This window comes from Haliotis rubra, unplaced genomic scaffold (genome assembly GCF_003918875.1).
Source record: "Haliotis rubra isolate DU_JTF1 unplaced genomic scaffold, ASM391887v1 Scf21, whole genome shotgun sequence".
NCBI classification, from domain to species: domain Eukaryota; kingdom Metazoa; phylum Mollusca; class Gastropoda; order Lepetellida; family Haliotidae; genus Haliotis; species Haliotis rubra.
The window spans coordinates 106,391-122,073 of NW_025766114.1; the positions used below are offsets into that span (position 1 = coordinate 106,391).

Consider the following 15,683-nt stretch of genomic DNA (forward strand, 5'->3'; position numbering starts at 1 on the left):
GTATAAAATTTTAAATATTTTTTTAATCAATTATTTTTACACATTCTCTGTAGATCAAAGATTAAATTTATTTTGAAACTTACTGCCTTAATATACGAAACAGCATACCGGTAAGCTGACTTGTTAAAATGGCGGACGAGCAAGAGCAGGTGTGCTTTCTTAAAATTAGCCGGTTAACTAATAACTATGTTGACAACAGTTACTGTTGAAGTGTCTTTAGTTATTTTATGACATTGCAATGCTGGCTCATATATCTAGAGACCAATTATTGTTTTCTTGTTTTGGACTCCGAAACCTGTCTATATGTTATGGTTTACAAAGATCCATAGACTAAGGCTTAGTCTCTGAATATATATAATTTTGATAGTAACAAACAAGTCCATTTATATTGAAAAGGGGCCCTAGGGAGTCCAGAGATTCAGAAGCTGAGGAAATCTAGACTTGCTTTATTTAGGGCTTTAGCACTGCAGAGAGGGCTTGGCAGTAAGGAAATTAATGTGGTTCAGGGACTGTGAGACAGACTAAAAGATCCACGGAATTGTAACTTCAAATGCATGGATGTTGTCACTGCTGCCATCCGCCCGACTCGGGTATATACGATAATGCACAAAGTTGATAAATATATTCAAAGTTCTTTTTTCGATTTTTCAGCAAGTACCTGCACAGACAGTCGAAGAACCACTGGATCTCATTCGACTCAGTCTGGATGAGCGTATTTATGTGAAGATGAGAAATGACAGGGAGTTGCGAGGCAGATTGCATGTGAGAAATATTGCTTGCAAGTGACATTAAGGCCTCATGGAAGAATTATGTCTTATAATGTGGAGTGTACCAATCTAACCGAAGAGAAATAAAATAAAGAATTTGTGTAATTAGTGAAACCTCTTGCATTTAGTGAGTAAGAAATAGGTCCCAGTGAGTGTCCCTATGCTTGTTAGTAATGTTACTATGCTTGTGTTACAAGAGCTGAACAGTGTTCATTCTAAAATTTATTATGATCAACACCAAGAGAATATTTACCAGAAACGTTGTGTTCCTTAATAGAGAAGTTGACATCCATAAATGTTCACCTTTTATGTGTATCACTTCTATATGTTCTAGTTACACAAGCTGCAGAAATCTCCTGCCATGCCATCAGTCTTTGATGTTTTGAATCATTGCTCATGCTTTCAGTCACTGAAGTTTGTCAGCATCATGCTCCCACATCAATAATATATTGAGTAAAACATCGTGCCTTGATCATGTTGATCTCAAGGAATAATTGCTGTAAAAGAAGCATAAAACATTACTTACTCTTCTGGTACAGGCTTGATTATTTTGAACAAACAGACTGCCGTGATAGTGTCAATTTTGCTTAAACAACTTCCACTCAATCAAAGATTTATCAAATGCCTAGAATCAGCTAGGCACGTATCCTTCTATTAGTAAGTATTATGCATCCTATCATGAATTCATTACATTATTCACGATAAATAGAATTTGATATATACATCAACTTGAATTATACATCAACTGCTGACTTGTTATTGTATTACCATGGTTATGATGAATGACATGTTGTTGGTTTTCAGGCATATGATCAGCATTTGAATATGATCATGGGAGAAGTTGAAGAAACAGTCACAACTGTGGAGATTGATGAGGAAACATATGAAGAAATCTACAAGGTATTAATATTGTTAACATATGATTAACTGAAACCTAATTTTTGTAACAAGACAACCATCCAGTTTCCACTGCTTTCTTTATTAGCCTGTATGTCACAAGTCACAGTCTGAGTGAAGGACTGGTTGCAAGCTAAGCTATTATTAGTCCATACAATGTTAAATAACTCTGCAGACATGTTCTGAGGAGAGTTACTAATGATACGTTTACATTCTAGTCAACAAAGAGGAACATCCCCATGCTGTTTGTTCGAGGAGATGGCGTCATTCTTGTTTCCCCACCGATGAGAACAGGGACATGAGTTCAAGATCTTCATCCAGTTCCTATCATCAATCATTTTCATAACACTGACTAACCTGTGAAGGACACTTGAACATAGAGTGCAGTCTCATCGGAATTCTTCTTGTCCAAAGGAATTATCAGCTGGGGTCATGATGCTGATATTGGACATAAATTTGGACCCAACTTCTCATTGTATGACCGCCATGTTGTTTATGTTCATGAAGAATAAAACAATGTCTTTGTACTTGATGTGTGGATTGTTTTGTATCTTTGTTTGGTAGGTGACACAGGTGGCTGATTCATCTGAGGCAGAGAAATTTGCTTTTGAGAGTTGCATCCCTTAGGCATACCAGGAACCTATGAAAGCCTGGTTTCCCCAGTTTGTTTCTTGGTATTCCAGCACCATACCTCTGATCATGCACTTCTCCAAAATGGTAAATGTAAGAGAACTGCATCACTTTGGTGGTGCAATGACAGGAGCTGCAGGGTTAGAATTGTCAGTTAAACATTTGGCTCTGGTTAAACTCGAAGATTTGGACCTGTGTCAGTTCACCTGCACCCTTTTACATAGAATATTAGAATATGCTGTGATATAGCTCATCTGAAACACTGTTCAAATCAGCATTAAAACCCAGGCCCCCGGTTTATTGCTGGGTCTGAGAAAAGTGTGATGTGCTTATCAGTTTGCTGACATGTTCACAGCAGTTTGTGATTCATAAATGAACATTATATGGGTAAATGTGTACAAAAACGAAATGTTAAACTCAGCACAGCCTGCAAGGTTCAGGTATGTTCTGCCAGCATTGGAGATTTGCTCAGCCACTTCCAAATTGGTCAAATCCACCCATATTTATTTGGCACCAAAACATCGATGCCAGTGTTGGCACACCCTGGCTTTCCTGACTATGTAGAGCACTAATCTTCACTTCTGGCTGCAACAAACAGTTCTTCATCACTGTGAAGGCCTTTGTGGGTTCCACTCACTCACTCACTCAACCAATATACTAGTATACATTTGTGCATAAAATAAGCACCACCCTGAATTTTTACCAATTAATTTTGTCTGAAATGATATTCTAAACTCTTTCCCCAAAATAACCTTTATAATTTGATAGAGCAAGCATTTAACATTTCAAAAATGAAAACATTGAAATTACCGGTACCATGTACATGTACTTTAATTAGGATAATTGCCTATACGTAAAACAGGTTTTTTTCTGTCCTGAAACAAGTACCTTATTTTGAAAAGTGAATGTAATAATTGATTGTTTTGTGGCCTATAAATTCGTTATTTATTGTGAATTGGTGAAAGTTTGTAAACTAAGATTGAGGAAATTATACAGGCAAACTAAAAAGAAAGGAAAATATTAAATTGCAGTAAAAGTTGCTTTACAAACAAAACAAACAGATTTTAGCTGTAATTATCAGTATCCGACAAGGAGAAGTGTTTATTCATTACAATAAACTCAAAATCATAAAAAAAATTATTCCAAAATCTTATTAATGTGGCCTTTTTTCAGTTTTTGTCAATTAGCAATCTGAATTGTTGGAATTAGGTCTGAATCTTTGACATTCGGCTGGTTCCTGATTATACATAATTAAAGCTTAGTTACTTGATGTGTAAATGTCATCTTGGTATATAACAGAATTGTTATTTTTAGTCAAAAGTTAATTTAATTGTGTAGTTTAAGCAGGAGAGGAATAGTTATTTTGGGTAAAAATTCAGTCCCATCACATTTTCATCAACATATTCTTTGATAAAGAATAGAAAAGGTTATGGTATTTGTAAAACAATCAGTGGATGAAGCTTCTTTAACTGCAGGTTGATTAAATTGATTGCTATACCCTAACTTTTCTGTAGCATCACATCTTATTTATTGAGCACCCACTTAGTGGTTGAATTTAGCGCGCTATATAAATTTCCATTATTAGGTCTTCAGACTATTCAGTACATAGCGGAAGTTAGACGGCAGGATAGATTTGCCGCCATTGTTGAAAACACTGAAATTTTTGTCTATTTTCACGTTTTGACGGCGCCTGTGTTTATAAATCTTCTCCTCCTGCACGGCAAATAGTACAATCGTGCTTGATATATCGTTGTAAAGTCCACCCTCCGGACTACATAAATTGCTCAAGGCATGTCGATTTTTTTAATAGTGTTGGAGTTATCGCCCTTGGAAGTTGGTGAATTTTTCTAAGACGCATTTTCATAGGGTTCATATAAATGTCACAGCTCTGCTAAAACACAATGGATTTCATTTTTTCAAGGTCCCAAACTGTAGGTAATTGAATTGGGAAAATTTATGCTTCACATTATTGTTGTGTAAAAGTCAATGATTATGTCATAATCATGACAAACATGAACATTAGGCCTTTTCGCATTTCGTTAGTGGCGAGATAGCTGGAGGAAGAGTCGTAAAATCTAGCCCACAAATCCAGTGCCCACAGAAATAGTTCCCTCTTTAACAGGCCGTTGTTCTTAGGTCTACAGTCAAAACAATTAGTGTTCTGGAATTGCCAGGATGTGATCTCTCCAGCAGTTTGTTTACCAGCCTGACTGTGACAGGAATATGCTTGACTTTTTGACCACAATAAAACCTACAACATATACCAGTAATCTCTCTTTTACAGTACAACCAGAAATTATTGAGAATTTAAAGATTGTAAATTGTTAAATTATTAAATGTGAATATTAGCAGAACATAACTCCAGATTCAAAGACAGGTGAACAGTTAGTATTTTGTCAAATCACCATGGGCAGCAATGCAGGCTTCAATGCGGTGGGGCATACTACTGATCAAAGATAGTTAGAAAGTCGTGGTCCATGCTGTCCCAATATCCGACCACCTCTTCTTTCATTTCAGCAATATTTGTCAGATTTTTCTTATTGACACTTTCCTTCATAAGTCCCCAAACATTTTGTATTGGATTTAGGTCAGGGCTATAGCTTGGCCGAGCTAATAATGTCATATTTTGGGTCCGAAACCAGGCCTGTTAATGCTTTGAACGATGTTTTGGGTCGTTGTTCTGCAGAAAAATAAAAAAAATTCCATAGAACACGTGAGCAGATGGAAGTAAATGTCCCTCGAGAATATCTGTGTACCGCTCACTGTTCATATTCCCTTCAAATACACAGAGGGGCGTTGCCCCTAACACAGATATGCCACCCCACACGTTAAATTTCAGACTGTACTTTGGGCTCCGATACAAAGGTTTTTCAGTTTGTTTGGTCCAGAATTTCAGTGTATTAGGAAACAGCCACACAGAATTTTCATCTGAGAAAATCACATTGTCCCAATTAAAATGTCTATGCTGTAAGCACCAGTTTAACCTTCGCTCCTTTTGTTCAGGTTTCATGATGGGTATTGGAATTCCTCGACTTTTCTGCCAACCCATTGCATGCAGCTCAGTTCTAATTGTCTCCTTACAAACAGCCACAGTTCCTCTATCAATCATATCCAGCCTTAAGTTTTCTTAACTCCTTCGTTTGTTTTTAGAAACAAGAATACCAAGCCGCCTCCTGTCACCGACAGTCAATTTTCTAGGCCTACCTGCGCCTCCCTGGTGCTCAATGCCATATCCATTTGCAATATTTTTCAATACACGATATACAGTGGACAAAGGGATGCCTGTTCTACTTGAAATCACTTTAGCTGATCTGATGTCCTTGTTATAATACTCTAAAATCAACTTCTTAGCTGATCTGATGTCCTTGTTATAATACTCTAAAATCAACTTCCTCTTCTCTAAATCATCCATACTGAGGATCACTGAAAATGTCGTCTGCTAGCAAGTAAACAAAGGGGGATAACTCTTCACAAACTAATGAAAAAGGATTAACGAAGTTGTCGCTCTTGAATGAAACCAAGCACTTGATAGCTGGTCAAGGTTGTTTACACTAGAAATTCAATTAAACATATTCCTAAAATTCTCAATAATTTCTGGTCATACTATAGTATATGTCTGTATATATTGCTAAATTCCTTAGCTTTGTTTGACCGTGCGGTCCTGTTTGTCTTTCTGCAGTTTGTGAATTTTCCGTTTGTGTCAGCAGCATTGAATCAATGCCAAATTAATGTCAAAAACACTGGAATGGATGCTCCAGCTGACGTCCAAAGAAACAGTACAAGTAAAGGTAGCCACGGGGTGTGTATGGGGGAGGCAATCCTAGTTATTATTATCATTATTATTGTTTTCAAAATAGGGTGGTGCTTAATTAATGCATGGGTGTAAACACTATCAGCCAAGTTTCACTGTCAAACTACCTGTTTCTCTCTATTTTTGACATTGACGATAGGAAGCATGCACACCTTTATACACCTACATTATGTGAAGCATGCATACCTTTATACACCTACATTATGTGAAGCATGGATACCTTTATACACCTACATTATGTGAAGCATGGATACCTTTATACACCTACATTATGTGAAGCATGCATACCTTTATACACCTACATTATGTGAAGCATGGATACCTTTATACACCTACATTATGTGAAGCATGGATACCTTTATACACCTACATTATGTGAAGCATGCATACCTTTATACACCTACATTATGTGAAGCATGCATACCTTTATACACCTACATTATGTGAAGCATGCATACCTTTATACACCTACATTATGTGAAGCATGCATACCTTTATACACCTACATTATGTGAAGCATGCATACCTTTATTCACCTACGTTATGTGAAGCATGGATACCTTTATACACCTACATTATGTGAAGCATGCATACCTTTATACACCTACATTATGTGAAGCATGCATACCTTTATACACCTACATTATGTGAAGCATGCATACCTTTATACACCTACATTATGTGAAGCATGGATACCTTTATACACCTACATTATGTGAAGCATGCATACCTTTATTCACCTACATTATGTGAAGCATGGATACCTTTATACACCTACATTATGTGAAGCATGCATACCTTTATTCACCTACATTATGTGAAGCATGCATACCTTTATACACCTACATTATGTGAAGCATGGATACCTTTATACACCTACATTATGTGAAGCATGGATACCTTTATACACCTACATTATGTGAAGCATGGATACCTTTATACACCTACATTATGTGAAGCATGCATACCTTTATTCACCTACATTATGTGAAGCATGGATACCTTTATACACCTACATTATGTGAAGCATGCATACCTTTATTCACCTACATTATGTGAAGCATGCATACCTTTATACACCTACATTATGTGAAGCATGGATACCTTTATACACCTACATTATGTGAAGCATGGATACCTTAATACACCTACATTATGTGAAGCATGGATACCTTTATACACCTACATTATGTGAAGCATGGATACCTTTATACACCTACATTATGTGAAGCATGGATACCTTTATACACCTACATTATGTGAAGCATGCATACCTTTATTCACCTACATTATGTGAAGCATGCATACCTTTATACACCTACATTATGTGAAGCATGCATACCTTTATACACCTACATTATGTGAAGCATGGATACCTTTATACACCTACATTATGTGAAGCATGGATACCTTTATACACCTACATTATGTGAAGCATGGATACAATGTTATTTGGTGTCAAATTAACATTCATGATTGTAATCATCAAACAGGAAGAACAAAAACTAATGCAAATGTAACCATCCAGAAAGGCAGCAACACATGATCTCAATGCGAAAAAATATAGATCATTGCTCAAGATTTTTGTCACGTTTTTTGGTGTGTGTGTTTGCATCCAGATGTGTCTTGTCTAGTGCCGTACTCCCCTATGTTCCAGCTATGAGAGGGGTGTTGGGGTAGCGTAGTGGTTAAAGCGTTCGTTCGTAACGCCGAAGACCCGGGTTCGATTCCTCACATGGGTACAATATGTGAAGCCAATTTCTGGTGTCCCCCGCCGTGATATAGCTGGAATATTGCTAAAAGCGACGTAAAACTAAACTCACTCACTCCAGCTATGAGACGGCACCCTGTTAATTCTGGAGCAGTGACTGGTATTGCAAAGAACAATCAGTACTGTCCTGGTACAATGACTAGCCATCAACCCTGACCACCCTGTCACATCTTACTACCAGCATACAATACAAATCTCGAGGTCTGTCACTGCTTTGACTGATCTAGTGACCTTCCTTTGTAATACTGTTGAAATACCTCTTACTGTTGAAAAAACAAACAAAAATAGGAAGAACTGTTTTTGAATGGAAGAAAAAGTATCGCTTAACACTGCATCAGCAACTTTGCAGCTATTTGTGATGACACTCTTGAGAATCAAAAGATATTGCAGTACTGACAAAATGAGTGAGTTTAGTTTTACGCTGCTTTTAGCAATATTCCAGCAATATCACGACGGGGGCACCAGATATGGGCTTCACACATTGTACCCACGTGGGCAATCAAACCTGGGTCTTCGACATGATGAGCGAACGCTTTAACCACTAGACTACCCCACCACCAACTGACAAAATGAAATGACACTAAAGGTGATTCCAGGGCTTGATCATTGTGTGCAAATCTAAACGATTCTCTAGGTTAGCGTATCCCAATTAGAAACCAAAACAAAATATTTTAGCTGTTAAAAAACAAACAAAAATCCAAATGACTGTCTTTGAAAGTGAGAAAAACAATAAAACACCACAAAGATTTGATTGATGTTTATTTACAATATTTGCATGATATATATACATTTGGATAACTGCTCATAGCAAGAGTATAATATGATGTTTGACAAGGTCGACATGAAGGAGGACATCACATTTACACAGACATTCATACGAGCATTTTAATTATTAGAACTGTACAGTTGATAAGTTACAAATGTCTAACAATACTGTCTACGCAGATTCAATAATGTATGCTAACTCCTTGGATATTGTGTCAAATATCAGTTGTATATTAACAATGATTACTACATGCACAGAAACGGCTTGTTGCCATTTCAAAGTATTTAAAACCATTTAATTAAACAAATATATCATTTCTTCATTACAAACTTAGTCACCTGGGATATCTATTGGCAATGATGCTCCAACATGTGGGTAATTTGCATGTTACATGTATATCTCAACTTCGAAAATCCCATCCCCGATGCTCCTAAAGTAGCATTTAATCAAGTAAGTTATCAACCAATAGTATTGATGCATTGGAATAAGGGAAATTTACAGAATTATGACTACTCCAAATCATGAATCAGAAACAAAATAGAAGTTGCAAGGCTGAACAACAAAAGTATCATGACTTTTTCGGGGGATTTATTTTTTCTATGTAATTGTATGCTCAGGCTTCACTACAAAACAAAATACTATTCATGATCCCTAACCATTTCTGTACATCATATTTCTATTACAACAATCCCTGCCCATTTTCACTTTTTTAACAGAGACATTATCACAGCATATCCCAGGTCCATAAAATGGACTAGACTTTGTGAGTTGCTGCAAACTGCTCACATTGCCTGAAAATATGTGAGACCCTGTGCCATGTGATTTCACGCGTTTTGATTATATAAGGAGTGAACACTAGATCCTGAGCATTAAATTCCTGTTGTAATAGGTGATAAGGATTGAGATCATACCAATATGTGAAATGACTCATTGGGGTTTCATAACATATTTCATATCGTCAGCAATATTATTGACAAACTGTAAGAGTTCCTTTGTTGTTGAACTCCGCATATTCCAGCTACATGATGGTGTTCTGTAAAGAATCATGTCTGGACTAGACAATCCAGTGATTGACATCATGAACATCAATCTATGCAATCGGGTTACGATGACATGCATCAACCAAGTCAGTAGAGCCTGATCACCCGATCATGATAGTCACCTCTTACAACCAAAAAGGGTTGCTCAAGACCAATTCTAACCCAGCTCTCCATCCCATCAACAGAACCCAGCTGTGGTTCGCTGAACATGGACCCAGCTGTGTTTGAAAGTAAGTTTCCAAGTAAAGGGATCTTTGTCATAACCTGATTAAAGTTATAAATGAAGTTATGTTGAAGGAGGAAAGAGTCTAAGATTCAAATACTAAGAATGCAAATTTCACGGACCCCAGTACCCTATTCCACAAATGCTTTCAGTACTACGTTGATCTCAGGCCAATGTTAAAGTATGAAAGGTTCGATCACCTAAATGCTGAGATCGTACTGTGAAACTGGGCCTTGGATCCTATTTAACACGTTGACTGCCTATCACAAGTATACTCGTAGTATCAATTCTGGCTGAATTTGCCTCTACGAGTTACCCCATAGCTACATCAGTGGTATTTTGAAACAAGTTTCACATGTTGGCAAAATAGACACAAGAAATAAACGTTTCTTGGTGTTCTTGGTTACCGCCAGGTGACGATTGCTTCTCGTGCCTGTTTTGCCAACATGTGAAACTTGTTTTAAAATACCACTGATATAGCTACGAGATAACTCATTGTGGCAAATTGGGCCAGACATTGATTCTACGAGTATACTCGTTGTGGCCGTCAAAATGTTAATTTCAAACACTGCCAATAGGTTATTGTTCAAAGGTCAGCATGCTCTCATCCCAATCTATCCACCCGGACCATTTTCTGCAGTCACCTGCTATTCACACTGGAAATGCCAACAAAGCTATGTACAATTACACAGTGCAAGACCCCCATGTGTGGACTTCATTTGTTGCATTTGGATGACAATAATTGGACACATGAACTGACACACTTAAAAACATGCATCAGATTCAAAGGCAATGGGTGAGGCAAGGGTCAAGCTTATGAACCTATCACAGATACTGACCATTCTTTTGGTCTTTTCAGTAATAACCCGGTCATAAGGTTTTTCTTTTTACTTGTACAAGTAAGATATACTTTTACCAGTAACACCCCACGAGCAGAGCAGCAGGTGGAGTTTTCCAACATTTAATGTTATAAATTAATGGCAAGAAATTATTCTTTTTCATTTTGGGTATGGAGTGAGGCTCTCTCTCTCTCTCTCTCTCTGAACATAAGTCCACAGAGCATGTAATACAGAGCAGTTCATAATACGGTACAATGTTCAGCAAGCATTTCTTAAGCAGATATATTTTATGAGTGTTTCTTTACACTCTTATGATATCAAACAAATATCCTTAAATGTTTTTTTTTCCATTTAGACCAAACTTTGACAAAACAGACCTCCTTGATTTTTGTAGACATAGTAAAACCTTTGGGCAGGGATGGCCTTACCAGGTAAATTGGGCTAATGCCCTTACTTTTACTAGCTCAGTCATTGCATCCTTTGGGTTTTACCCAAACTCAAATATTGGAGTGATGTTTTATCCTATCCATCTAACAGTCAGAAAATCACCCACCCTAACAGACAATGGGGTATGATTTAGTGAGTTTAGGTTTACGATGCTTTTAGCAATGGGCTTCACACATTGTACCGATGTGGGGAATCGAACTTGGGTCTTTGGCATAACAAACAAACGCTTTAACAGAAAATGGGTATTTGCAGATATTACAGTGGGAACAAAGCAGTGCTAAGATGATTTCACACCGAACATGCGGATTACTGCTGTCTGAGAGACCTGTATGTATAATGCTATTTGAACAAAAATTGGTAATGTCACAGGGTGTCAGCTTAATGTTGGAGGAAAGCCCAAAGTGATGATGGTCCAAGACGTTTCTCTCTTTGGTGAAACCTGTGAGTACAGATACACTGCTGACAAGTCAAGAAGCCACACTGGGGCACATCTGAGATTCGAACCCATGACAAGTGTACCCTTACAGAGCTAATTAACTAATCATGGAATTGTGGAGAGACATTAAGACCGGTATTCAGGGAAAAAGAAATACCCATGTTCCAAAATATTAATCTTTTGCGCCTGTTTATAGGTTCCATGAAAGTCAAGGGTGCACCCAGTTCACCCTTTTTCTTTCTAACCTGGATAACTGTGCCCTGGTCAGCTGAACAAAATGCTTGAGAAACAGATAATTTCAGCATCTTGACCACAAACTGAATTCTTTTCAGAATGTATTTTGCCAAAATCATGACTTTAGCCACTAGTCCAATGCCAGAGTCTAGTAAAGGTCTCTTTGGTCAAGTCGGCTAATATTAGTCAACAACACTAAAAACTGAAAATGATGTTAACAGACTCAAACATTTTGGGCACAAACTGAAAATGGATAAAATTCAGCCTTAAAACAAAAAAAATATAATATCTTCAATGAAAGAACATCTATGTCATAAAAAGAACAAATTTCAGATGCCATGACCTGATGATAATGATTATCCACAAGCACTGACCCAGATGACTTACCTAATGGCTACATTTAAAAACCTGCAGGTAATGTTTGCCAGAAGACGAATTACATTTCTATAGATAAAGATTGCCTAATGACTACTAACACAACCACAATTCCTGGGTCAAATTATTTCAGTGTAAATGGCTGTTATTCACCTAAAACATCACACAATATTTCATGAATTATTGCCCCTTGAAAGTTAGATGACATCTGTGAGATCATTAATAATCTGTCAAATAATTGTTGACGAATATTAGTAGATCAAATACTGACTACATATGTATCCTCTTGCCCTGTCCCTAAACGTTAGTCAGTACCTGAGAGTTTCTCACATCCCTACAGCTTGTTCAGCTTGACCTGATCAAGTGAATACTAATGCATCCTGTGACCGTGTCACAACTGGTTGGGTCTATTATTGTGAAAGGGTGCACCTTGTCCAAACAGCCAAGACAAGATCGCCGTTTGACATCTCAGTGTTGAGAAATTGTCAGCGATGTCCTAACTTTCTTTAAAAAAGAAGCTGGATTAATGTTTCCGATTCGGGCTTTTAAGCAGCGAGGAGCAGCAGCAACTGGTGTTTCCAATGCAACCGTGAGCCAAATAGAACAAGAAAGGAAAAAGCTCCCCTATTTAATGAAGTTAACACGACCTGCCGTTTCTGCCATTTGGCCTCCCGTGTCATGCATATGTAGAGTAGCTCAGGTCAAGCTAAACAAGCTGTAACAGCACCATTCTGGAGGTCAATTTTCAACCACAGCTAACAGGCTCTTTCAAAGAAAGGTCACCATTTTATCACTGAAGTGATTGAAGTCTACCACAGATGATGATGGTCTAACTTTTATAAATGCACTTGTTGAAGGATCTGAGAAGTCAATGACAGTACGACCAGACAATGTTAACGAGGTCCAACACTACTTGGGAGAGTATTCAGTCATATTATTACAAATTTGCTAAATGTGTAAGCAGGATAAGATATACAGATGAACAACTTCTTCATTACAATATATACATTCATCCATATAGCTTATCCTTACTTACTACTCCAGCTTCCATATGCCTCTCAAAGAAACCTGTTTCTCAGAACAGGAAACCCAAGACTACTGCCACACTGGTAAGTGTGTTCAGTGCAAAGCCACTTTCAGCAGCATTTCAAGTATATCATGGCATGACTAACTGATCTGGGAACAAAGCATGGTGATAAACACCAAGTTGTAGACACTTACCACTTTGGTGAAACCAATATGCACTGGTTACCAGATTATTGAAACTCATGAACACTTGTATGATGCTGAAAGATGCAGGATCATAATCTTGGTGAATTCAAGCCATTGATCAGCAGATCCTTGCATGCCAAAGAGGGACAACTCCACAACATGTGTTCCCCCTCCCACTTCACATTGCTTGCAGCATCAGCTCTGTATCGTGATGATATAGTGTCACTTTTCTCCCATCAATAAATTAATAACACATTACTTGTAAATAACGTCCATAAATAAACATTGTTTCAATAATATGATGTGGTTTTTATATCACATGGAATAAACCACCTTACTACACCATCTACATGGAACCCTGCATCTACATGTGACAACCCTTGTACATTTTACCCTGCTTTAGCAAATGTCTTTAGAATGTTCTTCCCACTCATAAAAGCTGGAAGATAATGACTGATAATATTTGAAAGCTTGTAACCTATTTGGAACATTCCACTCCACCTCCTACCCCTAACCTACGCAACTCTAACAGACACCAAAATGTCACAATGTGGGGTTGCCAAAATGGATCCCAAATACATGCATGTGGGGGCAATATTAGAAACGAAATTCTCCAAATAATCTTTTTAGAAATCTGAACATTATTTTGGTACTGGTCTAGTCATATATTATTGGACTTTCAGGTGTGGGTGTGGGTGAACCAAAGCCAACATACACGACAAATGACATGTCCCCAGAATTACGGTTTACAGAATACAGTCATTTTGTTCCATGTCCCAGAGCGTTTTTGGTTGTAGTTTCAGAGTATTACAGAAATCCCAGCATCTTGTACCTGAAATCTGCCTACTGAAATCAGCCCCAGGTACTGGGAAATAATTCTGCCTCACAGTTTGACTAGTGTGTTAATATCAACAGTAAGTTCAATCCTATCCAGGCCAGCTGGTCAAAGGGAGATAACCACACTGCTCAAATACTACATAAAACATACGAAACCTCATGCTGATTCAATACAATAATGTATTCCTCTTCATGCAATAATATTAATAATAACATAGATTTTTCAGCTCAGATGATTCCAGCATATAAAACTTCAGAATTTCACCATTAACATTGTACAAGCAATTCTCTCCTGAAAATACCTAAGCATGCATTATTACTTTCATTGTTGATAGTGTGTAGTAAAACCAGAAACAATTGACAAATCTGTGTAAAGATGAATTGAGTAACAACCTGTGCCTATAAATACATGAACATGCTTCAACATAACACATATCAATCTTTTAACTCCTAGCATTGGGACAAAAATCGCTCCAACTCTTTAAAGAGAATTCCTTTCCAAATAACCAGATCTGTCCTTAAGTTCACAATACTGCACCAAGATCTACTAAAAACTCTTGAAAGTAACTGTGACAGCTGCAATTCCTGATTTTATCAACATTTTTGCATCTTCTCAGTCACCATTACACATAAACATCATCAGACACACACCTCTTCCAACAGTATATGTGTCAGTACAAATCTATACATGAAAGCCCATTGTATTGCGCGGGGGAAGCGACTGATCACTGTTGAGCAACTCTCAGTCTAACCTATCAATGCCAAGTTTAGTCGAGAGGTATCAAGTCCACCAGATTTCCTTTAGGTTGTGTCATGTGATCAGGAAAGTAGTTCACCAGCAAATCAAACAGATCTGTCCGACTTTGAAAATGTTCACTCACATCGGCATCTGAAAATAACGTTATTTTCATGTGAATTTTCTTGTAGTTTGTCATAAGATTTATATTGTTATCAATGCCCTAAACCAATACACTTCAGGGGTGGAAATAACCCATTGCCCGACGTCAGAGTCCAGTGTTTTTTTCTGTCGGGCAAGCAAATTTGCATATCACACTGTACTTGTTTCCAGTTGACTTTCCAATGTTAATTATGTTGTTTATTTAAAAAATCAGCAAGAAAACGGTCGGTATAGTGGAAAAATTATCAGGGCAAGTGACTTTACATGTGCCACTGTACCGGAGTACACTATCAATTTTAAAGATATTTCCACCCCTGCACTTAGTATCACTATCTCATAAATATGCAAATGATGTAACTTATCGCCTTATTACTCGCCTGTGGAAGATACTGCAGTGTACTATTTTTACGGCAATGGTACACTAGTGTAATACCGCTAGACGTATGATGTCAATGGCTTACAGTTAAGACGTCACAATGCTAATACCTCTGTCACAATGG

General features: G+C 37.5%; 2 protein-coding genes across 4 annotated transcripts in view; one reads left to right on the forward strand and one right to left on the reverse strand.

Moving 5' to 3' along the window:
• The first annotated feature begins 46 nt into the window (after window positions 1-46).
• On the forward strand, window positions 47-2,191 carry LOC124276517 (U6 snRNA-associated Sm-like protein LSm3). The gene is made up of 4 exons (XM_046712144.1): window positions 47-149; window positions 652-762; window positions 1,572-1,667; window positions 1,883-2,191. Exons 1-4 carry the CDS (start codon window positions 129-131, stop codon window positions 1,964-1,966), a joined length of 312 nt encoding a protein of 103 aa, XP_046568100.1. The 5' UTR covers window positions 47-128; the 3' UTR covers window positions 1,967-2,191.
• A 6,427-nt stretch (window positions 2,192-8,618) lies between these two features.
• Window positions 8,619-15,683, reverse strand: part of LOC124276518 (muskelin-like) — a 36,396-nt gene continuing 29,331 nt past the window's right edge. For 2 of the 3 annotated variants that reach the window (XM_046712147.1, XM_046712145.1), the window contains exon 21: window positions 8,619-15,174. In XM_046712147.1, coding sequence (XP_046568103.1) covers window positions 15,053-15,174 — 122 coding nt within the window. In that variant the 3' untranslated portion in view covers window positions 8,619-15,052. The remainder of the gene's footprint in view (window positions 15,175-15,683) is intronic. The other variant, XR_006898552.1, reaches the window with a different exon arrangement.

Bases quoted from the DNA above. Each gene is read 5' to 3' on its own strand.
- LOC124276517 (XM_046712144.1), top strand. From the start codon at position 129: ATGGCGGACGAGCAAGAGCAG. The intron at 150-651 runs GTGTGCTTTCTT...TCGATTTTTCAG, and splicing joins TGGCGGACGAGCAAGAGCAG to CAAGTACCTGCACAGACAGT. The intron at 1,668-1,882 runs GTATTAATATTG...TTTACATTCTAG, and splicing joins CATATGAAGAAATCTACAAG to TCAACAAAGAGGAACATCCC.